The 25264-nt window shown below is 39.6% G+C and overlaps 2 protein-coding genes and 2 long non-coding RNA genes across 12 annotated transcripts; 2 read left to right on the top strand and 2 right to left on the bottom strand.

Moving 5' to 3' along the window:
- Positions 1-4117: 4117 nt before the first annotated feature.
- Positions 4118-5785, top strand: LOC112494181. Its single transcript, XR_003059373.1, has 3 exons — positions 4118-4250; positions 4345-4539; positions 4802-5785. It is a non-coding gene; the product is annotated as an uncharacterized LOC112494181 (long non-coding RNA).
- Positions 5786-12407: 6622 nt separating this feature from the next.
- LOC107266952 (WD repeat-containing protein 19) lies at positions 12408-18347 on the bottom strand. Of its 2 annotated transcripts, XM_015738029.1 has the most exons (19): positions 18172-18347; positions 17685-18064; positions 17405-17615; positions 17217-17329; positions 16733-17150; positions 16439-16672; positions 16239-16364; positions 15864-16161; positions 15494-15790; positions 15142-15424; positions 14838-15066; positions 14505-14757; positions 14102-14412; positions 13887-14036; positions 13706-13802; positions 13429-13635; positions 13065-13351; positions 12905-12981; positions 12408-12835 (listed from the first exon to the last, which is right to left on the bottom strand). In XM_015738029.1, exons 1-19 carry the CDS (start codon positions 18184-18186, stop codon positions 12715-12717), a joined length of 4107 nt encoding a protein of 1368 aa, XP_015593515.1. In that variant the 5' UTR covers positions 18187-18347; the 3' UTR covers positions 12408-12714. The 2 variants fall into 2 exon arrangements, with proteins under 2 accessions (XP_015593515.1, XP_024939624.1); XM_025083856.1 differs by lacking the exons at positions 16439-16672; positions 16733-17150; positions 17217-17329.
- LOC107266953 (TBC1 domain family member 19) lies at positions 18332-22250 on the top strand. Of its 8 annotated transcripts, none has more exons than XM_025083859.1 (11): positions 18332-18447; positions 18799-18914; positions 18974-19096; positions 19159-19372; positions 19447-19534; positions 19630-20008; positions 20076-20150; positions 20215-20449; positions 20517-20718; positions 20796-20982; positions 21062-22250. In XM_025083859.1, exons 2-11 carry the CDS (start codon positions 18813-18815, stop codon positions 21128-21130), a joined length of 1674 nt encoding a protein of 557 aa, XP_024939627.1. In that variant the 5' UTR covers positions 18332-18447; positions 18799-18812; the 3' UTR covers positions 21131-22250. The 8 variants fall into 8 exon arrangements, 7 of the variants coding, with proteins under 7 accessions (XP_024939627.1, XP_015593516.1, XP_024939626.1 ...); XM_015738030.2 differs by having other exon boundaries at positions 18342-18433; XM_025083858.1 differs by having other exon boundaries at positions 18365-18497.
- LOC112494187 lies at positions 21036-24734 on the bottom strand. Its single transcript, XR_003059380.1, has 4 exons — positions 22939-24734; positions 22712-22862; positions 22257-22284; positions 21036-21118 (listed from the first exon to the last, which is right to left on the bottom strand). It is a non-coding gene; the product is annotated as an uncharacterized LOC112494187 (long non-coding RNA).
- Between the last annotated feature and the right edge of the window lie 530 nt (positions 24735-25264).

The following is a 25264-nucleotide window of genomic DNA, read 5'->3' as shown; positions in this document are numbered from 1 at the left end:
GCCTGACGCACGCAAGATTTTTTTTAATGATGAAAATAAAAAAAAAAGAACATAACCGGGTAACCAGACAGAAGTTATACGAAATCGTAATTATAACCAAGTATAGGTATAGTGCCTGGTGCAACAGCTTAACGCTGGATGATTAGCGTTAATACAGCTAATGGGCTGGCGGGCGTAGCCAATGGGATAAAGAAATCTCGTCAATGTATAAAAGAAGGGGAGCGACAGGGCGAAAACCAATCAGGATATTTCCATCGAACGACTAAGGGTCCCATGGCGTGACGGCTAAGAGATTACTTACTTGACTAAATATCGCTTGGTTGCATAGCGAAGCTATACGTATAACTCCCGTTACACAATCGCCCTCCCGATCCTCCTCAACCTCCTCTGGCTCTTTTGGATTCTCCCGCGGTAGAACTTCGCGTTGATGTCGATATGAGTTAACCCCCATAAGACATTATTACTTGATGCATGGCAGGCTTACAGAAAAGAACTTGGGAGTCTCTGGATGGTCGGATCTATGGATTGGGACTTGGATCGATTTTCTTATAGTATCTCTGAGATATCCGGGAGATATTGTTCGGTAGGATACTGTTTATGTCCTCCCCCCGTGTACCTACGGGAGTTGGGACCAGGATCGTCAATGGTATATTGACAGGAATTGACTATGGGCTGGTACCTATAGAAATTCATCTATTGAACGTTACGTATGGGTTACGTTGTGTATAGGGTGACTTGGAGAGTTTAGATGAACGCAGTGTATATATGGAATGCAGACTACATACGCTGAGATATGCACAGCGTGTAGAAGTCGGGTAGAGCGAGGTAGACATATGTATCACAGTAGCCAGCCGTGTGTCATAGATCATAGTATCTTCTCGTGGAATCGGCACAAGTAGCGACACTCCGAAACGGTAACGTCTTCCAGGCTTGGTCAGGGTGGAGCACAGAGAGTTCGAGCTTATCAGATCGAGGTCGGCTTCAAAGTGCTAGTCTTGCTGCCGGGTAGACCACTCTAAGTCGGCTCATTACCGTAATTAGTCCCGGAACCCGACTCGACGTTCATCTCGACGCAGCATCTTGGCTACCGTTGGACTAGGGATGGGTCCAGGATGGCTCGGGGTTAGTGTAGCAGAGGCGTCGCGTGTCCACGAGTAGCTGCTTTGGGTTCCGGTGAAGGAAATTCTTCTCTTTGATATACCAGAGCCCTGGTGACATCTTTATTTACGGTTTTAAAGGCTGATTAGGTGATAATTTAATTATTTTGGCACAGGGTGACACTGTCGATGTGGTACGGCGTATCTGAGGTTTGTACAGTGATGGACTGTGCTGGTATCTCCTGTAGAGTGAAACGTAGGAGATGCTGCATCTTCTACGTCGTTTCGTTATATGCTCGAATATTGCGTCAGGGAGACGAAGGAGATATCGGCAGATGCAAATAGACGTAATGACGATTAGCGTCCGGCGACCCGATGACCTCTTGCACGGTGGTCCACTTTGCGGCTGCTTTGTCCAATTACGTGTCATTAGTCATTAGTGATGACAGTAGGAGACTCCTACGCTGTTGGTGGGAGTTGCGTAAGCGGGGATCGGTAGGAAGTCCGATGGATCAAGACTTCCGGTGGAATTTTGGGTACGTGCCACATGTCTGCGATTATTTGGTTAAGTATAGGATGAGGTGAGAGCTGATTTTTGGAGGAAGATCTTCCGGAGGAGGAAGAACGTGGGTCGAAGTAAGGTGTTGACAGAATCTCCCGTATATTCCACGAAGACTCGGACATCGGCAAGATCCTGTTAAGGGTGCCGGAGAATTCTTCGAAATTTCGGCAATTTTAACGGCGCAGGCGCCAGGACTGACTGAGGTACTCAATGAGTGGAGCCCTCCTGGGCCCTAACAAGGTGGGTCCGCCTCGCGTAATGACGGGTTTCGCACGGGGCCCCGCACTTATTGCCTTTTATTTATTTTTAATCTTCCCCCGTAGCCACACAGACAGGCCTTACGGAGGCTACATCCGGGCCCCAGGGTCCACCACAGACTCCCGATTCATTAGTTTTATTCCTCCGCGACGATTAACGCTCAAAACTCGCGATCATTCTCGCCGATTTATTGGCTTACCCGTTCCGCGTCCTTCCTCTTTCTCCCTTTGTACCATTTTTATATTTTGCTCTTGACGTTTATCTTCACGATTTTTCATTCACAACTCCAATCAGAGATACGCAGCCAATTAGGTTGATAAATTGAAAAAAAATCTTTCCTGCTTCCGAAAATACAAATAATCAATTGGTCAAATTCGCGATTCGCGAAAAGGAAGTGGTGCTCGACTGGTTTAACGACCTGGGGCATCCATAGGCCCAAGGACCCAATGTCCTCGTGATACCATGGCAGCTTAGTGTGTTTTCTTAACGACACCCTGGGACACGCTGGGTCCGATCCGCCGTACGTAACGTATAATCAACACATTTTTATATCCCGCAGCCAAACTTCTTTCTCAATGGCCAGCCAGAGTGAAGCACGCTCTTCGGGCCCATTCTCGATGCTCCTTTTGCCAGCACGAAATTACCCGACCACCTTGGGCGCCTCCACGACCGTCTCATAAGCTTGGGACCCAGCTCGCGCAATTTGCCAATCGGGCCCCGGATCATTCATTTGCATTTTATGATTTTCGACGGAGAATTAACGCCAGTCTCCACCTTCGACCCAAAGACCCAGAAACAAGCTTGAATCAGACTCCTGTAAATTTCAGGGTACAAAATTAATACACTTTATACATCTTAAAAACATCCATGAGGAATTTTCATTTAGATACCCAAGAAAGTATGGAACTATATGTATCAGAAAAAAAATAAATTTATTCAAACATCACGTCTATGTTAAATTTCATTTAGGACCCTCTTACCTCCAAATACCTCAAAATTAATAAACCAGCCAGAAAAAGTCTCTTCGAAGAAAAAAGCCTTGTAAACAGCAGATTTCGAAAGGAACGTTTATGGGACATGCCTGAGACATCGACTGGACATACTTCTCTGAATGAGGGTCTCTTAACGACTCCTTGAAGAACTTGAACGTTAGCAAACTAAGTAACAGGGGCTTCGCGATCGTAAAAGCTCTCAACGGCATGTCCCCCGTGAGAATCAATAAATAAATATATAAATAAATATGATCTTCCTCTCCTTTCCCAGAAAAGATCTCAACACCGACAATTTGACTATCGGATATAATAAATATACCAGACACCAAGATTAAATATACAAATTAATCCATCCGAGCAAATCAAGTGAAAGAAGCTAATAGAACGGAACAGTCTAACGACTTCATCGCACCCCCATAGTGACCCAGAAGAGAGTGCATCCAGCATCCTCGGACAACTTACCCAGTGCGAAAAGGTATGAAGACGTGTCACGAAGCGAGGCCATTGGTTAAATTGCAACAGAGAGCCGACTCGGCCAATAATACAGCAGGGTGAGCATCTTACGTGACGATGTGGGGTCCGTTGTTCGTGACCAGACGTTTCTGGCCACGAGAAGACTTCCACGGTGGAAGTAGAACGGGCCGAGTGCGCGAGTGGGCTCGTTACGCGGTAGTTACCTGATCAATGGCGTAGACACCTACTATCCCAGAGAACCATGCTTGATCGTTGAAAGAATCTGAAGTGATGGGATACTTAAAAAAATAATAATTAAACTGCTATTTTACATCGTTCAGCGACACAGAGTGAAATTGGGCCGCGTTCGATAGAGATCATCTGTACTCGGCTGAAGTTGCTGTAACTAAAATGATACCGGATGTTTAAGACTCCATCATAATTTATAATGCCTCATGTATATCCTTATGCTTTGTGTATGATATATAATGTCAATAGTACATGGTAAAGTGTTTAAAGGATTCTTTGTCTACGCCAGTGGCAGACCACCAGGGAGCCGCCACGCCCCCAAAGAGCCACACTTACCTATATGCCCACGTATACACAAATGATTTTAACGCACTGAGAAGGCACGAGGCTTCAGGCAATGGCAGGTTGTATATATATACATATATGTATATATACTACGTATACCTATATACAGGCAGATATGTTGGACACTATGAGAAAGAGAAGATACAGATAGTGTCGACAGGATAATCGTTCCCTGGGCTTGAGGGTATTCGCACGATTCTTCTACACGCCCACGCGACTCCAGAGGATCAACCTGAGGATGATCTTTGGATACATACATAAGTACTGACAACCAGCAACGTACAACACACGTAGGTACGGTTATCAACTAGCTTCTTCATGAAGTCTTCATGACTGCAGGACTTTCGAAGTTCACCTTAGTCAGGCACGATCTTTCGCTGTCTTGCAGATACTCATTAGATCAGGTTAGCATCCATCCATCCAACATTACCGATGTGACTCCGAGCATGAGTGAAACCAGGTCGACTCGTTCAGGATGCTGGTACGGGTTGGAAGATGATGGTCGATGCTGGGAGCCACCAGGAGGGTCAGAGAATATTTTCTTCCAGGGCACGGACCATGTAATTAGACGGACGCTTCGTGGGTGAGTAAACTAGCAGTAAATCAGAGGCTGCTCGCGTGATGACGGCCCTAAGAGGGAGGCCTCGTCCACCTACCAGGAACGCGATGAGACCCTTGCTTCTCTTATATTGGTCGTTCGAAGGCGCCACCGAGCTTCCTCCACTGGCATTCTTCCTTGGCGAGTTACTACTTCGATTTTCTTCCTTCGATCGCCTAATTACCTGCTACTCAAACCATTATCGTGTAGTTGGGTACTCTGGTCACCGAATATCTTTTCCTTCTAGGTACTGTACACGCAACCATAAAGGGTCGTACTTGCCCAGGTACCTACCCGCCTCTCTCCTTTGCTCTCTGCTTTGCTCTTCTGCTCCCTTGCCTCCTCCGTCTATTCTTGAGCACGTGCGGACAACCGGAGACACTAGAAAGGGAAAAGATACTTGATGAACAATAAAAGAAAAAGTATGAAGAACTGCTGGGTACTTGCTGAAAGTATTCTTACGCACGTACCTGCCTACGCCAAAGGGCGCCGAGTCAAGCACGAGTCCTGTTAACGAGCTTGAAGTAAGAACTTTATAGTACTTAAATCTAGTTGCATTGCTACAGTACGTATACTTGCTGGTACTGTTATTCAGCGCTTCATTCTTGCACTCTATATTTCCCACAATATTGTATCTGTGGACAGACAAATATTACGTATATGCCTGGTGACATTTGCTTGAGGATTTGTTTGCGTCAAATTTATTCGGAATTCATAAACACACACTGTTTTCCTCATATACTGTGGTACCCTACGGTGGCCAATTGGCTACGGATAATTCGGTGGCCACCATGAAATCCCCAGGAATTTTTGTATTCGCATCGAGATTACGTAAGGCCTGGGTTACGGTACGAGAAAATTCATATAGATAGGAATGCAGAATATTGCCGGCAGTCTGTCACATTCGATTCGGTGAGACGAGCGATATGCGTCCGGCGACCCTATGAATCCTCCTCGTTTTATTACATATCCTATGGTTTCCCCGTGTAGATATCAGACAATAAACTGTGACTGTTTGGGATTTGTGGCCGAGTATTAATCTCCCTGTATTTATGGACGACGATGGTTCTACTAGGGCCGAAATGGATGGATTTTCCTTTGGCTACGAGGACGACTCAACTGGTACATCTGATGTTTTTTAATACAATTTTGAGACTTCGGATTTGTAATAAAAAAAATTGGTAGTACCAAAAATAAATTAGTAACGGTATACGTCGTTCCAATTGTAAAAACTGTGAAAATTTTAATGGAAACCTCAATACAATTTTTAAAAATTTTCTTTCATTGCTTTTCCTTTCTTTTATTTTCGCCCAGTTCGAAAGGCAGGTGGAGTCCGCTGCCTTATGTTAATAGGCGCACTCAAAAAATTTCAGCTAACCATATGTTCCTCAACGAGCGAGTGTCTGGGTCCGTTCGAAAAATACCGATTTTTATAGCGTGTCGGTCCCGAACGCGACCGACAGAAGCGACCGTGTGCTCGCGCAGTAAACAATACCCCAATCATTTCAGGACCCTGATCTTTCGAACGGCTGGAACGGAAGCCAATTTATAAATCACTCGTACAAACGAGAACTCCGGAAACGAACCTTACGCCATACGCTTATTATACACATAGGAAACGTGAAAAATATTTTCAAATCCATGTCAGACTCAACATTATTTTTTGTATTTGAAATTGTAAAAAAACGTTAAGTATTGTATTTAGGGGGACTACATTGTATGAGAAACCGTGCAGGAAACTATCGTTGAAAAATGAGCTGACGTCATAATACAATTTCGTGTACTTAAAGATAATTATAGTTGGTCCATGAGTTCGATGTGATTTTCTGACAGTTTGAAAACAATGATGTCTCTAGCAAGCTCCACGTGACTCTTCATAGAATTTTCCTTACAAAATATGCATTTGCCTGGTTTTGCAATGAATTATATTTTATTTTTCTATTTTAGTGTATATTTCAAGATTTTTATAAAAACCTACTTGCCATTTGTTAAGTGTTGCGGTCTTCGTGGACTATCAAGAGAACACAGTAAACTCGTGGATCGACTATAGGTGTCGTGTGTATATACTTAAGTGAAATATATAATCAATCCGCAGATATTAGTCACTACTCGGAATGATTATGGATTATGTAGAGGGTGACGCCATTAGAATATCAGGCGCATACCTAACCGAATAAAGTGGAGGCTCAGATAGTGAAAACAAAAAAAAAGTAGTACAAGATGGCTAAAGATGAGGCGGAGGTGGTAGTGAGGCTGAAGGAGAAGATTCGAAGACGTCGGCTCTTTTGCCTGGACGCCCCGTGGCGCGCGACATGCCTCGTCTGACCGCCATTTAGCGTGAACCTGTCTGGCTTGGGCTGGAGAACTGCTTCTTAATTTTCAAAATCAAATATTTCGACCAGTCGAAATTATTACAGAGTACTGCATATACACACTACACGGTTTATGCCTGCTATTCCGTGAGAGTTTCTCGCAGTGTAGGAAATGAGTAAAAAATGTAAAAGTCATCAGAGGAATAATTGAGTATAGAAAAAGAATAAGGTTGAGAATCAGAGAAGTACAAGAGAAACTTTGAGAGAAATAAGGAGGAGGGGAATACAAGAAAAGTAAGAGAATAAGGAATAGATAGAAGAAACGTCCGTAGGAGTAAGTTTCCTGCGCGAGGAGTTGGACCACCCTCAGGATCCTCTTGCAAAGTAGGTGGTGCTTCTTCTTGAGGATGATGTTCGTGGCACTGATGCTGCGTGCTCCTCGTGCTGGTGTACGCTTAGTGGTGGTAGTAGGGTTAGAGTTATGTTATGGCCAGCCATAAACGAAATGAGAAAACTGTCCAGTCGCTGTTGAAAAATCTCCGCGGAATACAAATGCTTGATTTTGACTGGCGCTCGAGTCTTCTAACAATTCTGAACTATTCGCTCTGGTTGTGAGGCCCAGCCAGCGAGAGGGGAATAACGAGGCCCTTTTTCAAAAGATCGATTTTACGATTTATGAATAGACGAATGGGTAGAGGATCAATCGTGGTTAGAGATGAAAGTATGAAAATAAATATAAAAAACGACACTGGACTGAGAAAACAGGAGTAGTAAATCCCAATCGAATAGAATCTAGGACTTTTGGAAACCGATGCTACTCAGATATCGTGTCATGTGGTATCATATAGTGGTATAATCCTAGAAGGACATCCAACCGAACAAGAAATAAGGCCCGAGAAAACAGGGCAGATACACGCGAGTATACACGGACCCCGGCACGAGGAGGCCCAGGAACGGCCGATTCGGAATTAGATGTTATCTGTGACGAGGCGAGCTTCGGGCTCCTCGGGCCCTACGGTATACAGAGGGCCCTCTTCAGGCACTCGCGCCAAGATACGGATCTCCTTGGCGCCACCGTGAGGCCCATCCAGGACCCGTAAGTCCCATCGGAGCGGGACTAAAGACGGTTCGAAACTTTTAAACGCGGTTTAAGCGTAACCGATACCTCGGCAGGGGGTCGCACCCGAACCTATAAGCACGTTTTACGATTCCTAAAGGGATGGAATATCCTGACCAAGAAGGATTCACCAACCGCTTAAAATGTCCTTTTGCTATTTGCACTCGTTAGAGAATACCAAACAGGATAATTGGGTAAACTTTGAATCGACGTGTAACTGATCCTTCCTTCCTTTCTTAGTCTATTTACACCCGGTTACCTGACTGACGGCTCTTCTCAATTCTTTCATATTCCTTGAGCAATTACAACCAAAATTACCTTGAATGGGCTTATCCCGTAGAACAGGATTTACAGGACTTCATTTACTTGAACTATCCATTGTGTCCAATTGTTTCTCACTGCAATTTTAATCCTCGTGCCAGATTAACCTGGAATTCGATACTCAGGATCACGATTATCTATATTCTGTACTGTCTATGGTTTAGAAAATTTTGACAGGTGGCTTTTCACCAGATCTTACCAATTTTCTAGCTGTCGTCCGCTTTCTTTTTTCCTTCAATATTTTGTACCATCTCATAGCTGCTGGGTGTGCCAAGGGATGCTCCAAGCATAGTGTATTATAAAAACCGCTGACTCGGTTACTCCGTTCATTTTTCTTAGCCAGGCAGGCATGTACTTGCGGGGAAATCAGCCATTAGGGATGCGAAGAGCTTTGAGAAACGTCGCGGCGCCAGGAGGACACGCACGAATCCGCCCAGTCTAGGTAGCATGACGTTGTAAATATTTGCTGTCATCGGTGCGGCCTGTCAAGAGCACCTCTATCCGTACCTTAATAAGGGTGCACCTTAAGGTCTACCCGAAACGTCGCACGAATGTCACCTGAGCCTGGTATCGGGACACTGATGACGGAGATAGCGGTCCTTTTGAATCTGGCACAAACGAGTTCTCCTTCTGGACGTGCTTAGGTACCAGAGACAATGGGCGAAAACACATTTCTTTCTCGCCCAATGACTTTTCCACCATACCAAAAAGTCCCATTTTAAATAATCTTAATTGTCGTATCTTGGCTGACGAGAAACGAAATTCGAAATTGTCTCCTGAATTCCACGCGTCGAAGATTTCATTTGGAGAGTAGAACAAAATCCTGTGAGGCTATGGAATCCTTATAGAATTAATGGGAATTTTAATGTCCCCAAAAGACCCATAGGAAAAGTTGGAATTCTCAGGAACAAAATCAATAAACACTCTTGAGAAAGATAAAACAAAAAGTTATCCAGTACGTTAACGATCAGCGAGAATGAGCTGATCCACCAATTTTATGGTGACCACCGTGGTTAATATGAAAACCATGGTTTGTGTTCCCATAGTACAGTGCGAGAAATGCTCCATAAATTTAAGTTGAGAATCGAAACGATATCCCTATAAGGATCATTAGAACCATGAGGTATTCCAGATTGGAGAAGTTACATGGGTCTATGGTGAAGAATTCTGAAGAAAGACACGTCAGTGACACGTCATAACGTCACCCGGTACCCATAAAGGTATAAAAGGGACCTTTGTGCCGCGACTATGGTAGGATAATTAAAAGTCCCCCGTATCCCGATAATGTCCATGACCCATAGAAGAAGAAAAGAGAAAATAGAGAACCCAAAAAGCATCCTGCGGTACCCAAGTCGGTAGATCTAGTAGAGAGACGACACGAGATCCTATCTTGCGTTTACACCCATCAACTGCCACCTCGCTTAGACCCCGTCATCCATCTAGTCATTCGAGGCCCCGATTCCAAAGAGTCACAAGGCCCAGGACATTCTACAAATTCGTAAATATTCTCGGAGCGCGTCTTCCGACTCTTCTTTGCCTAAGACGTGCATTCCCATATCTGAAATCTCACTTGCCAGACGACGCTATCCTTCACGTGGTAGATGCACCAGGTACGTCCGGGTATGAGTATTGAGTCCCGTCGGAAGCAGATAGGACCCACTTGCTTCACGAAGATTAACATTTCATCTCTGAAATAACGTTGGAGGTATATAGAAAATGGTGGATAGTCTCATTAACTACTTACCGGATACGATGAGTCACTCCAAGAGATCAATTCGGAAATCGATCAGCGTCAGGTAGGAAGTCACTAGCCGATGATGAAAGCTGCTATGCGGTAGACAGCCAGAAGAAATCCCAGTGTCTAACTATCATCGGTAGGATGGTTAAAGTCGACAGGAGAGTCCCCGGTACTTTCGTAAATCTTTCGGGTGGCTAACTCATCTCCCGAGGGAGCCCAGTTGCCAGAGTTGTTTATGTTTTCCTGCTAGCACGGCGCTTTCTGAAATATGCAAATCGTGAATTCGCATAATGGTATTATCGCGAAACGATACGCGCCGCGGATGCTAGAGAGATGAGATAGCTGAACGTTTTATATACGTTCAAGATTCTTGGTATCGGGCTGCTACACGGAGACCGCATAATGATTTCATGATTCTTACTTGAAAAATACAAAATCTCACTCCAATGATTTCTGAATATTTGCAAAAAATTACGCTCCAGCCTTATTATTTCTTAAGGTATCCTCAATATTTTATATGATTGTCATTCGGCGCAGCTCAAAAGCGCACCGCAGTGCGCGCCTCGAATTTTGATATTTTTTAGGGGGTACAAAAATATAATGAAATGTTACTAGCACAGTTGCCTACGTGCTTAGCACGGCTCAATTATAGCAGGGTTGGCTCGGTAGTCGGCAGTACCTTATGGGTAGACTGTGCCACGTCTGTCCCGACTCACGAGATATATTTGGCAGTGGCTCCGTTCGCGCATTTCGTTTCGAATGCGAAACGCGAACCCGCTGAACACTGGGAGCTTCGTACCGCACGCTTTATTATCATTTTATTCAGACGCGTTTCTGCCGAGCTGTGTTATGCTTCGTTCCTACGTTCCTTCTCTCCCTCTTTTTGCCCTCTATACTACCGTCTATATATATATATATATTAAGTATAGAGAGAAAGAGAGAGAGAAATATATCTCTCTCAAACTCCCTCTCGGGCTTTCCCTCTTTCTGACCCTCTGCCTTTTCCTCTCTCTGATTCTTGCTCTCTCTTTCTCTATTACAGTCGACGCGTTACCTTTCCTCTCTGCCTTTTCTCCGGTTTCTAACGTGCGCGACGTTCCCGACCGCGAACCACGTTAAAATTTAAGGTTTCCGTCGACATACCGAGCCATAAATTTCCACACTTCAAGCCATTATTCCTTTCGGTAAAATTATGCCGCGTCTACGACGTTCCATGATGTACAGAATTTGAGGTGCGTCCGTGCCTACGCGAAAAAAATTAGCTTAGACTGAAGCAATCGCATTTATTCAAAAGAAGAAAGGAACATTGAGTTATATTTAACAAGTGACATTTTATTATGCTCTTAAAGGATTTCATTACTCAAATCCGAAGGGTTAAATATTTTGGAAGTCTTATAGTAACGTGCGATATAGTATCTACAGAATAATAGTTCTACTGGATTTTTCTGTTCGATCGTCAAATTCTACTTTATGTCGTCATTATAACAAGACAAGACATACTAAAATAGCATAAAGCAGAAATCAATATCTTCATTAGTTATCCTGATACGGTAGAAAAAGTAACTGATAGACCTGATTACGAAGATTCCTTGCATTCTCTTTCGTGAGTATCACAGTTCTCCATCGTATTACGGTAAGATTTCAATCCGCAATATCAAGCAGGTTTCGAGACAACATCGTAAAGGAAGAACGTGAGACTTTTCGACGGTTCCTGAACAAAGTCGAGACTCGCGAAAACAAGTCTAGGCACGTTCTTAACTGCATGTTGTACAGCCGTAATAAGTACGGAAGCATGAGAAATATAAAAAGAAATCTGTTAAAAACTCACAAGTGACGGCTGGAAGTCCTGTTGATTTCCTTATGAATCATTGTAAGCTTCGAAAAATCATTCGAATTACATGACTCTGTTTTCAAGCACAATAAGTATCCCCTCACCATGACGGGTAGAGAAACTCAAATATATGGAGCGCTGCCATCTGACGGCAACTAGCTGAACAATTATATGGGATTTGTCATGGATTTGTCTCATATTTGTTATGGTAATGATTGGTTATCAATCTATGATAACTCATTGCAAGAAATTCATTCAAATTTAGGGTATATTCCGTAATTGAATCACAGTTGTAGTTATTAAATTTCAGCCAATGACATCGATTGATTTTTGTCAGCAGTCGAAATCAATCGATGCAATTGGCTGAAATTTAATAACCGCAATCGTGATTCAATTACGAAATATACCCTTAATTTGACGTTATTAGATTTATAATTTTTGAAAGTTGGTACATGTTTTTCTAATTGTTATAAAAATGTAATTGTTCTTAATTCAATAGGATAATTTGAAATCATATCAGAAAGTGTAAGGGCTCGTTGAAAATGAGTGCAGTATATTTATTTATGTAAACAATTCGGTACATTTTGATTGTACTCGCGTGCGTTGTACTGAAAATTGGACGGATCGTTATGGCATGAAATCATGGGATCTTAAACATTAAGTTCCCCTGTACAAAAGTTCTATAGAAATATTTTGCGCATTAGCGAATTTTTGTGAATCGTTAAAAACAAAGATCATCCAGTGCTCACGCATAAACAGTCTCTATTGGGGTAGTGAAGAATTGGTCGATATGTATATAGAAGTTATCTCTACATAAAGTATTTACTCAAAGTAACTATCCTTATGTTTTATTTTTTTCTTCTTGAAGATTAAGGTACGGACGAATATTCACATTCGAAGGCACTGTATTGAGATCCACATGCTCTGAGCACATTGGGCATGTTTCTTCAGTCTCAATGATCCTGACAAAGAAAGATATTAGAATATATCTATAGAAATATAAAGATTAATACACTTTATTAGAAAGTTACCGTAGAAATTCAGATTTAATTGCAGGAAAATCACACTTAGGGCATACTGTAAAGTCGTTTTCGATGATATGACGTCCCTAGATATGAAAAATTTAATTTATCTTTATATCAAAACTCTTAATTAAAAGGGTACAAATACAAGAAAATATAAATTTGTTACCGTTGCTATACAAAATGGTATTGTATTCTTGCACTTCTCGCAAGTAACTTCAGTTTCAGGGACTTTATTTTTGCAATAAGGACACGGCGTCAATGGCTCATCCTCCACATCATGATCTTTTGATCTAGGAGGTTTTCTTACTATAGCTTCAATCTTTTTACTGTATTTTGTATCAATATGCGATCTATGTTCTGGACGCATCAACATTGCAGCAAAATTGAATGCTGCATTCTTTAAACCTGCTCTGTGACATTCGATCACTGTTGATGTTAATATTGGAACTATGTCTAAAATAATTTATATTACAGTTTTTGCAGTTCTTTTTATTGCCTTATTCATTAAAATAATATGTCAACATACTTACGAGAAGGGAATTTGGAAATATTATTGGCGACTCTTATTAACATTCTCGCACCTCGAAGATGATCATTTCTTTTTACGTGCAGACGAACCAAAATGTATGAGTGTAAAAGTCTTAAATTGTTTTGCATCTCCAAAGGAGTTGTAATTTTGTTTCTTTTCAATTCCTGATACATACTAAACAGCACGTCATGTGCGTTTCTGTAATTACCTGTGAGAATAAATAATATTAAGAACTTGCGACTGTATAATAATAAAAATATATATACATTTATATTAACCATTAATTTGTTCTTCATTCGCTATTATCACAGCGGTTTTCGCGGCTTCCCTGTACTGTTTTCTTGCCATGTATAATCGGAACAAATATTTTGGATCCTATACAAATATTTTTTAAAATATGATACATATAGTTCATCGAATAACATTCATAAAATATTATTACCAGTCGGTCAATCGTACCTTTGGTAAATTATCACCACCCAATAAGAAATCTATTAATTGATTAGCCAATTTTTCATCTTTTGATGATGCCACTGTGTCAATAGCTAACGTTAATGCTGCATCGTCATCCGCTGCTAATTGAGCAGCCTTTAATAAATGTTTGAGAGCCTGAAAAGACACAGTCAGATACCACTTAATTTTATTATATCCAAACAATTTCATGTTTATGTCACCTTATGGAATTCCTTTGCATGAAAATAATATTTTCCAGCGAGCAAATGATTTTTTTGAGACTCAAAGTGAATTGCCAAACTCTTAAAATCTTCAGTTCTGACATTATCATCATCCAGAGTATTAACCAAAATTTCGCCATACAATTCCATCTTTCCATGTTGATTGGCAAGTTGAAACGCTTCATCATGGCAATTAGATAGTATCAAGAATTTAATGGCTGAATTGTAATCGTTCATTTTCTGAAAGAACCTGGCGACCATCTTCGCCCCTTCTATACTCTTTGTCTGTTGTACTACTTCCACACTGCGTGCTAAAATTCAATTATACAAATATTCCCAGAACCTTTCACCAATAATGTAATACAATGAATTCTATATACCCCTTCAATATCACAATACTTACCAGGATTATTTAAATGCTCAAGATTGATCCTGATAATGTTATCATAATCCTTAGCGGTTTCGTAGGCTTTTGCAGCTTCCTCATATTTACCCTCAGCCTCTTTGGCTTTGGCATACTGTATATTTATTTTTGGCGATGATATCTGCGGTAGTAGTTGCCCCACTTTGTGCCAATTTTTTAATTTTATATACGCTGATGCTGCTTTGTCAAAATATTCAGCTTTTTCATACAACATGGCTGCCTCGTTAAATTGCTACGATACCCAATAAACTTGTAAAGCGTTGAATAAAAAAATTTACATATATCATTCTAGCATTAATTTCCAAAGTGTACCTTCATTATTTCCAAAATTTCTGCACACTCCTTGCGTAATAATCTTGTACTTTCGCTATCCATTGCTATGCCTACTCCTCTTCGACTATCTCCACATCTTATAGACATTCTTGCTACTCCCGCAAGACATTGCAAACGATGGCTAGGACTTTGGGATGCCAAGCTGGACGGTACGTTAGTATCAACAAGACCACGCTCATAATTGATCAAAGCTTTAGGATAGTTCCCACTAAGAATATAATAAAGAAATATTTATAAATATTCTGTTATGGAATAACATAAAAATTATTAATTAACAACTCACGTAAACTCTAACTGCTGTGCATATTCTCGTGCTATAAATGGAATCTCTTCAGGTTTTAATTTCTGAGCTAAACTAAGCGCTTGTTCCCATTGCATCAAGTCCCGCCTCAGGTAAAGTGCCTGTACTGGTTGTGAAGATGACAAAAAAAGTTTTTCAGCTTGATTGTATTCACCGAGTAACGCACAAACGTGTCCAGACAACAATGATAACTCGTCAACGTTATTCAGTTTTTTCAGAGCCCAAACCATCGAAGCGTCCTCCATGCGTCGATAGACACGTACGGCTGTAAAATACTGTTAGATTAATATCATAAAATGTTATAAATAAAAAAGAAATACATTTCTGGTCATACCAAAATCTATGTCTAAATTAGCCATTGCACTTTGTCCAAGTTTTATCCAAGCATCTGGATCGTTCAATTTTTCACAAGAATCCAAAGCGTGCTCGAATCTTCTACACATTATTTGATTATCAAGTATTTCCATTATTTTCTTAGGCTCTACAATGTTTCCAACTTCTTCATGAGTCTTTAGAGTCATTTGTGTCAATTTATTGCCTGCAGTACTCAGAGTTACCTCCCCCGAATACATAAGCAAAGGAATCGTTTCCGTGGGTAATTTAGTTGTACCCACTTTTATCACTTTCATACCTGTTCAATAACAGTTTACATATTATCTTATACCTATTAGACAAATGAACAGTAAGATTTTCTGAGAATATACCTTCTATGTAATATTGTACAAAGATATATGTAACAATGATATTCTTATTGAATATCGCGAATATCGAACGTTCAAATATATTCTGGTCCCATATGATGCCCGCTACGTTATCAGGACAATCTGGTACTTGTATAACACTTTCGTTTATAGGATCGTATACATATACATCTGATTTATCATCTATAAAACATAGATGTGTTCCATTAGCATCCAGAAAAATTTGCTTAATGCCATTGTTATGAGACAATTCAGTCGACTCATTGAATGTTTCCAAGTAAAAATAAGTAAGGCGGCCCATCTGTTAAATATTTATTTTTATTTTTTTGCATGGCTTTGAAAGAAACTATTTTGAAAGAAGCATTCGAATGAACTTACATCGTTGCCGTACACTAAAAATTCTGGCGACAAAGCATGGCACGTTATCTTCGCATCTAAGGCACTAGATTGTGGAAATATTTTGGATTCCTTCCCATCGTTATTCGCAGCCTGGTCAATTTTTATCTGTAATATGTTGTGAGTAAGATAACATTTTTTTTAAATAGATATTATAAGGTTCAACATGAAATATTTGATACCGCGTGTAACTGTAACTTTCCATCAAATAATACGGAAATGTAAATTTCGTTTAAACACATGCTTTCCACCGTGGCCAAATAATCTCTCTCGAAATACATTGGCGTGTCATATTGTACAGTGGATAAGTCCCAAAATAAGGCACGGTTGTTCAAAGCCACCGCTAAATGCATTGGTCCAATTGCCACTACAGATGGTTCGATGATAGTATTAATTACTTGAGGAGCAGGTTTATTCTAAAATAATGAAATATATTATTCCTCAACTTCTTTTTTGAAATTATGTTATATATCTACCTTATCCAAAGTGTACATATGTACTATCACCTCGGTGAGACTAGCCAATAATGCTATTCTGTTACCGCAAACGCTGGTTAATTTGGGCAATTCTGCAAGATAAATCAAGACATTGCCACTATGCGTTACAGCCGCCAACATTGTGCCATCCGCAGACCATTCAACTTTATTTATTCCAGTCTCTCCAGTTAGTGTTATCACTTTGTCGGTTTCTTCCAAATTGTGCAAATTATGAACTTTCAACGTATTATCGCCACATGTTACGACTTTTCCCGTAATTTGACTGAGCGCGATATCATTAAGAGAATCCCTGTGATTCTTTACTTGAAATAATTCTTGACCTACTTCTTTTATATGTGTGGATATTGCTACAAAGTAACCCGCTTCGAAGCCTACCAAAATATAACCATCCCCGTACCTGCAGTATTAGTTATTGTTAGTAATATTTAGACGTTAATTATTTTTAATATATAGATTGACAAACCATTTATACGTCACAATTGGACCATAGCGTTTCTGAAAAGCTAGCTCGATTGGATTATCTGGATCCAGAACGTTATACAAAAATAAAGTTGATCTACCCACAACGAGGGAGACCTAAAATGTTATGGAAAATATTGAGTTACATAATATTGTATATTAATAAGTTAGACGTGTTCTTATTTATTATACCGTATTTTCACCACCTATTCGATGATCCATTTTCATTTCACTAAATTGTACATTAGAAGGATCTCCTTGTAATTGTATCTCTCTACGAGTATCACCTTCGCTTGTACTGATTGTTAGAACTTTGTCTTCGCTTCCTAGAGCAAGGAGACCCTCTAAAGACCAAGCACCACATATTATGCGCTTTTTATGTTTTCCCAGTATAGGAATACGCCTGAATTAATAAAATTGAAAGATACAAAGATGCATGCTGATATGGTCATCATATATAATATATTCATACTTGGCATTTATGTGATCGTATAAGGCCAGGTTTCCTTTCTGAGTTCCAACTGCTAAAAGAGAACTTCTTTTTGCCCAAATCATACATGTAAGTCCATCTCTAAGACCTGCATCAACTTGCGACTTCTTTCCTGTAGTAGCATCCCATAAAATTATTGCTGATGAACCACTGGATATTATAGCCAATATATCCCCATCCGCATCCCAGCCAAATCCTGTACATAAGCCAGGAAGCTGGAACCGCTCTTGCAAATCGCCTTGTCTATCAAAAATGGCAACAGTAGAGTCACAACCTGTTGTGGCCAAGTGCGTACTGTTACCAGGGCGCCACGCAACATAGACATTGCCATATCCATGTGGTTGCTCCAAATGGTACAAAACCTATTTTAAATGCAAATATATAGACAAATATAAAGTAAATAATAATAAATACTTATTTTACAATTATAAGTAAGAATACTTTTTAGCTGTCAAAACATAAAACCCACCTTATCAGATGCCATTTTTTAACACGTATCAAGAGCTGAGCATGGCTGAGATATATTGATACACAAAATTACATTTCCTTGTGCTATATCGCGATGAGACAGTGATCCATCACAGTAATATTGATTTATCGCAGAGACCTACTCAACTTAAACACTTATACCCCCGGCAACAGCCATGTTGTTTATTTCGAACGCGAAGAATTGTGAGAATTTTTTAAAGCTACTTGCTAGCAAAAGCTCGGTTGGTCTTAGCTCTCGCTAGGTATTATAACACAAGTGAATAATATTCCGTTTTATATTTTAAACTCTAAGCAAAAGGCGCATTTGTAAGGATGTTCATTGATACTAAACAATTTTTCTTTCCAAATTCTTTTACGTCTTACAGTTTAAAAAAAAAAAAGTTAAATTGTCGGTAATCTTTTGAGCTGTAAAATTGTTATTGTCACAGCAACTAGATAGCAGTCTAATCGACTAGAAAGATTTCACGTCCCCTAATGACAATGGTCAATACCAGCGATAAATTGTCAACTAGTCAAACCACAGGGGGATTTAATTTGTTTACAAATGGCTTCCCACTTCCTATTATTTCATTCCTTTTGGGTAACATCGTTTCACGTGAAATTACAGGGTAGACCGAGGAAATGGCAGATTCAAAGGAAAGCGCGGCTAATAAAGCCGCATTGAAATTAACTAACGATATAAGAAATATGACCAATTATAAAAATTTTTATAATCAAGTGCAGGTAGGAATAAACAAGCTTGATAGTTTACTTCATAATTATTCATTGCTGTTACTTTTTAGAGACTTGTTGCATCTCCAGTTGTAAAAAGAGAAGACTTCAAAAACACTCTTATCGATGCATTAAAAAATAATGGTTTGGAAACAGAGCTGCGTAACACAGTGTTTCATTTGGCAAGATCACATGTTAGTCATACTATTCAATGAAACGTGTCAGTATTCTTATCTATTAATATTCTTTATGACAGAGCTCAGCACTGACAAGCACAGAGTATCCAGCTTCTACCACAGAAGCTGATCTTGCATATTTGCGAAAGGCACAAATTCAATGGGAGCGCAGAATACAGAAGTCTCTGAATTCTATGTGTAATGAATTGAATGTTCCATTGGCTAGAATACGGCCTAGTGCAGATAGAGATGAATTAGCTGATAAATGGAATGAACTAAGCACCTATGACATTGGTAATGAATATTTCATCTGGTATTAAAATCTTTATATCTGCTCATTAATCTCATTTGATGTATTTTTTATACAGATCTATCACAGTATAGACCACTGTATGCACCAAAAGATTTTCTAGATGTTTTATTTGCTGTCCGAGACCCAACTTACAGGAAACAACCGTACGTAGCAATAAACATTCCTTTCTATCAAACAGTAAATATAGATATTTTATATTATTACTTTTTTTTGCTAATATTTATAAAAAATATTTCAGAGGAGAGCCTGGATGGGAATTTGGCCATATACAAATTCGTGTAAAGACGTTGATGCAATTGGTAAAACCTTTTAAGGCAAACCTTTTCCATTCGCTAATAATTACTCATGTGTCTATCTCGTTCAAATTTTCCCTCTTTAAAAAACAGAGATCCTTTTACGCTGAACTATCTCAAGGAGTGCCGTTGCTAGGCGTTAACCCCAGTATGATAGTGCTTGGTAATTATTCAAACTTAGAAGTAGAACGAACGCATCTTGGAGAAAAGGTTTTGGCCTCAAATCATGCACCAATCGCTCAAGAATTTTTAAAACGTGGATCACCAAGAGAACTCAGAGGCAGATTATGGTCTCTTGTCCTCGGTACCGTTATTAAAGATAGCGTACGTATATATTACTTCAAATTTGATACAATTGCTAGTTTAAAAAACTATCTATGCTTCTATTTAGGATGCTGAATATTATGAAGAATTAAAAGGAATGGTTCTACAGTATGATATCATGGTTGATAAATTAATAATCAAGGTAATTCCTGAAAAAATCCATATGATCCCTACAGTAAATTATTGCAGAGCAAATCTCTGTATAGGACGTGCAATTGACAGCTAGTAACGATGACCAGTATTTCGTATTTGAAGATGTCCTGTACAAAACAATGCTGTGCTTTTCACGAGATTCAGAAGTCCTGGCACCTGTAACAACTGACAGAAGTGCTGGTGGCCAAGTTATTCATGCGGTTCTCCAAGGTAAATTAGCTACCTTGGAAAATACTCTGGTTTTTCCACCAAGTGGTGTAATACCGTTTCACGGTTTTACTATGTACGGTAAGAAGACACTCAGTAAACGCCTCGCGCACTTGGATCAGATTTTTGAACTTTCGATATCTTTCAGCTACACCATTTTGTTATTTATATGACGATCCCTGCTCTATGTATTACGCATTTCGTGCGTTTTATTTACGCTATTGGTTCAGACTACATACTGTATCCAGTCACGAGCAAGGTATAGTTGCTCTGTGCTTATTATTTGAAAGATTATTGCAATGTCATGAACCACAGCTATGGGCTCACTTTAGAAATATACATATTCAACCGTAAGTACTTGCTTATAAATCTTTTTCCAAGTGCATATTTCTACAGTAATATATTTATACAATTAATACGTTAATAGAGTAAAAGTTGTGTTCAAATGGTTAATGAGAGGATTCAGTGGGCACTTACCACCGGAACAGTTGCTATACTTATGGGACCTAATTTTGGGATACGATTCATTAGAGATTGTACCGTTGCTCGCTGTGACTATTCTCAGTTTTAGAAAAGAGAATCTCTTGCAAGTCAATACTTTACACAATGTAGAGGTACAATAATTATTAATAAACCAAATATTCAGTAATTATGAATCTACTCAGTACCTCATATAAATACTTTTTTTTACAGGCTGTGCTGGCAGACTTGTCATCATTGAAAGTGATGCCACTCTTACAATTAGTCCTTCTGAAAGAGTAAAAAGTAAATTGCTGATTTTCAAATACAATGGATGATAACAAAGTAACGCTCAATCATCTTTCTCAAGAACAACCTACTCGTTGAAGGTCTCCTATAACTGACATCTTAAACCATACTCTGATCTCTGATCTTTGCTCTATCTTCTAGCCGAAAAATCAAAATCCGCTCTATCTTTTCTACTCGTAATTGATTTCTCAAAATATTATACATACATAGATACCAGAGATGAGTAAGGTGATTGCCGATGAGCCGATTTCCATGGTCCAAGATTAATTTCGGCGTCGACGCGCTATTTCAGCAGAAGGCCCTCGAACCAGTCTCACATTTTTGATTAGTAGAACGTATACCCTAAGCAAACCCCAAACCTGGGTAATAAGGGAAATAAAAGTTTCCCGATATTTTTATCATCGTGACTGAACAGCACACATGCGTTGTGCTTTGGTTAGCGCGCAGGAGTCTCGGGTGCGAGACTCCATCATTATTTTTATTTTTATACTGATTTGCCCACTGTGCTTATTGATTTCATTAATTAACTTAGGATTGAATAAATACATGAGTATATTTTACTATGTACATTTTGTTATATAATTTACATGCAATAAATATATAAATCAGCATGCGTTTCTTCTTCCTGGAGCCTCAATCTTTTTTTTATTATTTTTTTTTCATAACCTTTGCTTATTAGTTTTATTAATTGCCTTAAGATTTATTAAAGACATGATTATATTACATTGTATACGTACAATAGATATATAAATCAGCGAGCATTTGTTTTTCCCGAGAGCCCGTGAGTGACAAAACGGGCAGATGAATATAAGTAGAAGTAGCGAACGAGTATTTACGTAGAAAACGCACTGACCTGTGCAAGCACGTGAGCTCTCACAGGCATGAGGTACTAGGTTCGAGGGCGGGTATTATTTTTGTTTTTCTTTAATCAGGCCATGCTGCGACCACGGACGTATTGAAAAAAAAAATTATTGGAGAATTATATATATGTCAGTAATGCAGAAACGTCCACTAGTCAGGTGACGCGTCCATGCCGAAATAAAACTTGCACCATGAAAATTGGCTCATTGGCAACCTCTCTATTCATCTCTGCCGCTACTAGTAGAACAAATATTCTAACCTTTGCGATTCACGAATAGCTGGATAACCTGCAAGAAGAAGGAAACAAATCAGTTGCAAAAATACTTAGAAGTACTGGAAGTTGCTCAAAAATGTGTGCGCGCAAATTGATAACGCAGGAATCGGCAGTGGGGAGAGCGATCAAGGCAGTACCCGTTCTCGGAGTGCTCAATCTCCTATACTGATCTCTTGGAAGTACCCCTCTTATCTTTCTATATTGATTTTTTCTTTATTTCCTTATTTCTTTATCTTTCATTCTTGACTTTTTAGTTATCTTTTTCATTATTTTTTCTCTACTTTTAAACTTATCTTCCTTCATTTTCTACTTCTTGACTTCTTTTTTCTGTCTTTTCGTTTCTCTCTGTTCCCCCTCATTTTCCATTGTGCTTGTCTTACTTGTCCTATTCCTTTGGTCAGGTTGACATTATTCATTCGGGTAGTCATAAGGGCAGTCACCTTGTTAGAGTAGCCATACGTATACACCATGGTGTCAGGTATTGCCCTTCCGCTTCATCCGCTGAGTTTGCTCAGTGGGTCGGGCACAAGTTGTGACCGCAACAGAACCTTATGGGTGTCCCGGCAGGGGTTTGAGCCTTTTTAGGGTACGCTACGGCCATATAAAAGAAAAATCAGATTCAGTAACTGACAGTACTGCACCGGAGTTCCATAAAGCCACAGTTTACCAATGAGCTGATTTTCATGATCCAAGTCTTATTTCGGCGTCGACATGCCGCCTGATGAGAGGGTGTTTCTGCGTTACTGACGTACATACAGTTCTCCAATAATTTTGTTTTCAATGTGTCCGTGGTCGCAGCATGGCCTGATTAAAGAAAAACAAAAATAATACCCGGCCGCGAACCCGGTACCTGATGGCTGCGAGGGCCCACGTGCCCGCACAGGCCAGTGCGTTTTCCATGTAAATTTTCGTTTCCTGCTTGTGCTTATGTTCCATCTGCTCGGTTTGTTACTCACGGGCTTTCGGTAAGAAGAAACGCTCGCTGATTTATGTATTTATTTTATGTAAATAGTATAATAAAATGTAAATACTAAAATATACTCATGTATTTATTCAATCCTAGGGTAATTAATAAAACCAATGAGCATAGTGAGCAAATCAATATAAAAAAAAAAGTTGATGACTGAGTCTCGAAGCCGAGACTGCTCATGCGCTACCAAAACACCATGCACGTGTGCTGTTCAGTTATCGTGGTAAAAAAAAAATCGAGAAATTTATATATCTCGTATTATCCATGATTGGGGTTTGCTTAAGATATCATTCGACGAATCACAAACGTGGGACTGGTTCCAGGGTCCTCCATCCAGGTGGCGCGTCGATCCGAAAATACATACGCTTCAGAGTGCCACCCGGTATAAATCCATGCGTCTCACGGAGCTCACGAATATCATGCGTAGTATACTACATCTACTCGGCCAATCAGAAATGTGAGATTGGTTCGACAGCTCTCCGCTCAGGTGGCGCTTTGATGCCGAAATAAAACTTGGACAATGAAAATCGGTTAATTGGCAACGAAAACTGTAATAGACGCAGCAATAATGAGACTGAATACTGATGCAAGATTACCAGCAGTACAATCATACGTTGTAATTGTTAATTAGAAATACAATCTTTGTTGGAATGAGATGAATAAAAGCATTATCATCCAACGACGTTAATTTTGCACCGTTTATTATATAAAATCAATAAATGCCTTGGCAATAATACTACAAGAAGACAGCTATTGATTAGTGATTCTTGTAAATTGTACAGTAATAATTGTTAATAATAATTCAGTATGACTATCGTTAATATTATTGTGTTGTCTTGTTATCATTATTACACATCCTCATCATCATAATCATCTAATGGATTCGCAGCTTTGGCCAGCGGCGTATTCATTTCTTATACACAATTATAACGTTCACCTTATACTTTCTATATATATATATGTATATATATAGAAATGTCTAATATTACTACAGCGTAATAATATAGTTATCTGCAATCTTTATATCTCTATATCTCATCCATTCTGGTGTTCGTACGAAATGGGCTTGGGCATTTTTCTTGTTATCCCCATTCCTTCTCACCCTGAGGTACAGAAGGAAGCGGGAGCAATCTCATAAAAATGGCGATTTCCAAAGAACCTCCTGATTATATCTACAAATCGAATAACCCGTAAAGAAAAAGGAAAATCCCCGTGTACGAAGGTACTGTCACTAAAATCTCACAATATTTCTCATGCAGTCTCGCAGATACTATAAAGAAGGCTCAGTGTCGACCAAATGACGATCTCCGCCTATAATAATAAATTCCCCATGTCGACGCTGATATATATATATATATATCACGTAAAAAATTCTCTTCAATCACGAGACCCCACGAGTAATAAGAGAAACATACCCGAAGAAGAAATCGGCAATAATCAGTATTTACAGAATTGTGAATCATTCGATCCTTTCGTACTAAAATGGCCGAGGGCAAGAGTAGCTCTTCGGAAACCAGCCTGGCTGAAACGCGCTTTCATTTATAATAGTCGTAATAATAATAATCCCGTACCCAGAAAAGAATCCTCCAGAAATAGACAAGTACGTATAAAATCTTATAACGGCACGAGACACGCAAAGACAACGTAATTCTTTCATCCCTTAGGACACAAGCACGACGCCTCGACAAAGGATCCTCATATACAAATTGATGGCGCGCATGCGCATAGAGCCGGAGGCCATTTCGTACACGACGTTACGATAATAAAAACTAAAATGACGATTCTTCTTCGTTATCTGTTTAATGGGTCATCCCAATCATTTCCTATTGTTCCATTAGCCTTTTATCGTAATAGACAAATTTGATTCTTTTCTTTTAAAATATAATCACTCGGATATGATTATCACTTTGAGAGTTCGGTGTGTGACGGTATTATATCGTATTTATCAATACGTATTATTATATTATCAATCAATGTCCTTCGGTCTTCTCTACACTACCTGACTATACACTGGGTGGAAAAT

The sequence above is a fragment of the Cephus cinctus genome, unplaced genomic scaffold (genome assembly GCF_000341935.2).
Source record: "Cephus cinctus unplaced genomic scaffold, Ccin1 Ccin1_scaffold0330, whole genome shotgun sequence".
Taxonomy (NCBI): Eukaryota; Metazoa; Arthropoda; class Insecta; order Hymenoptera; family Cephidae; genus Cephus; species Cephus cinctus.
Note: the sequence above shows the minus strand (reverse complement) of the source record. Positions and strands in the feature narration are given on the sequence as shown.

Bases quoted from the DNA above. Each gene is read 5' to 3' on its own strand.
- LOC107266952 (XM_015738029.1), bottom strand. The intron at 16,162-16,238 runs GTAAGTTCATTC...AATATTTAACAG, and splicing joins TTTTAGTGTACGGCAACGAT to ATGGGCCGCCTTACTTATTT. The intron at 15,425-15,493 runs GTATGACCAGAA...AGTATTTTACAG, and splicing joins TAATTTAGACATAGATTTTG to CCGTACGTGTCTATCGACGC.
- LOC107266953 (XM_025083859.1), top strand. From the start codon at position 18,813: ATGGCAGATTCAAAGGAAAGCGCGGCTAATAAAGCCGCATTGAAATTA. The intron at 19,373-19,446 runs GTAATGAATATT...TTTTTTATACAG, and splicing joins ACTAAGCACCTATGACATTG to ATCTATCACAGTATAGACCA. The intron at 20,450-20,516 runs GTAAGAAGACAC...GATATCTTTCAG, and splicing joins TCACGGTTTTACTATGTACG to CTACACCATTTTGTTATTTA.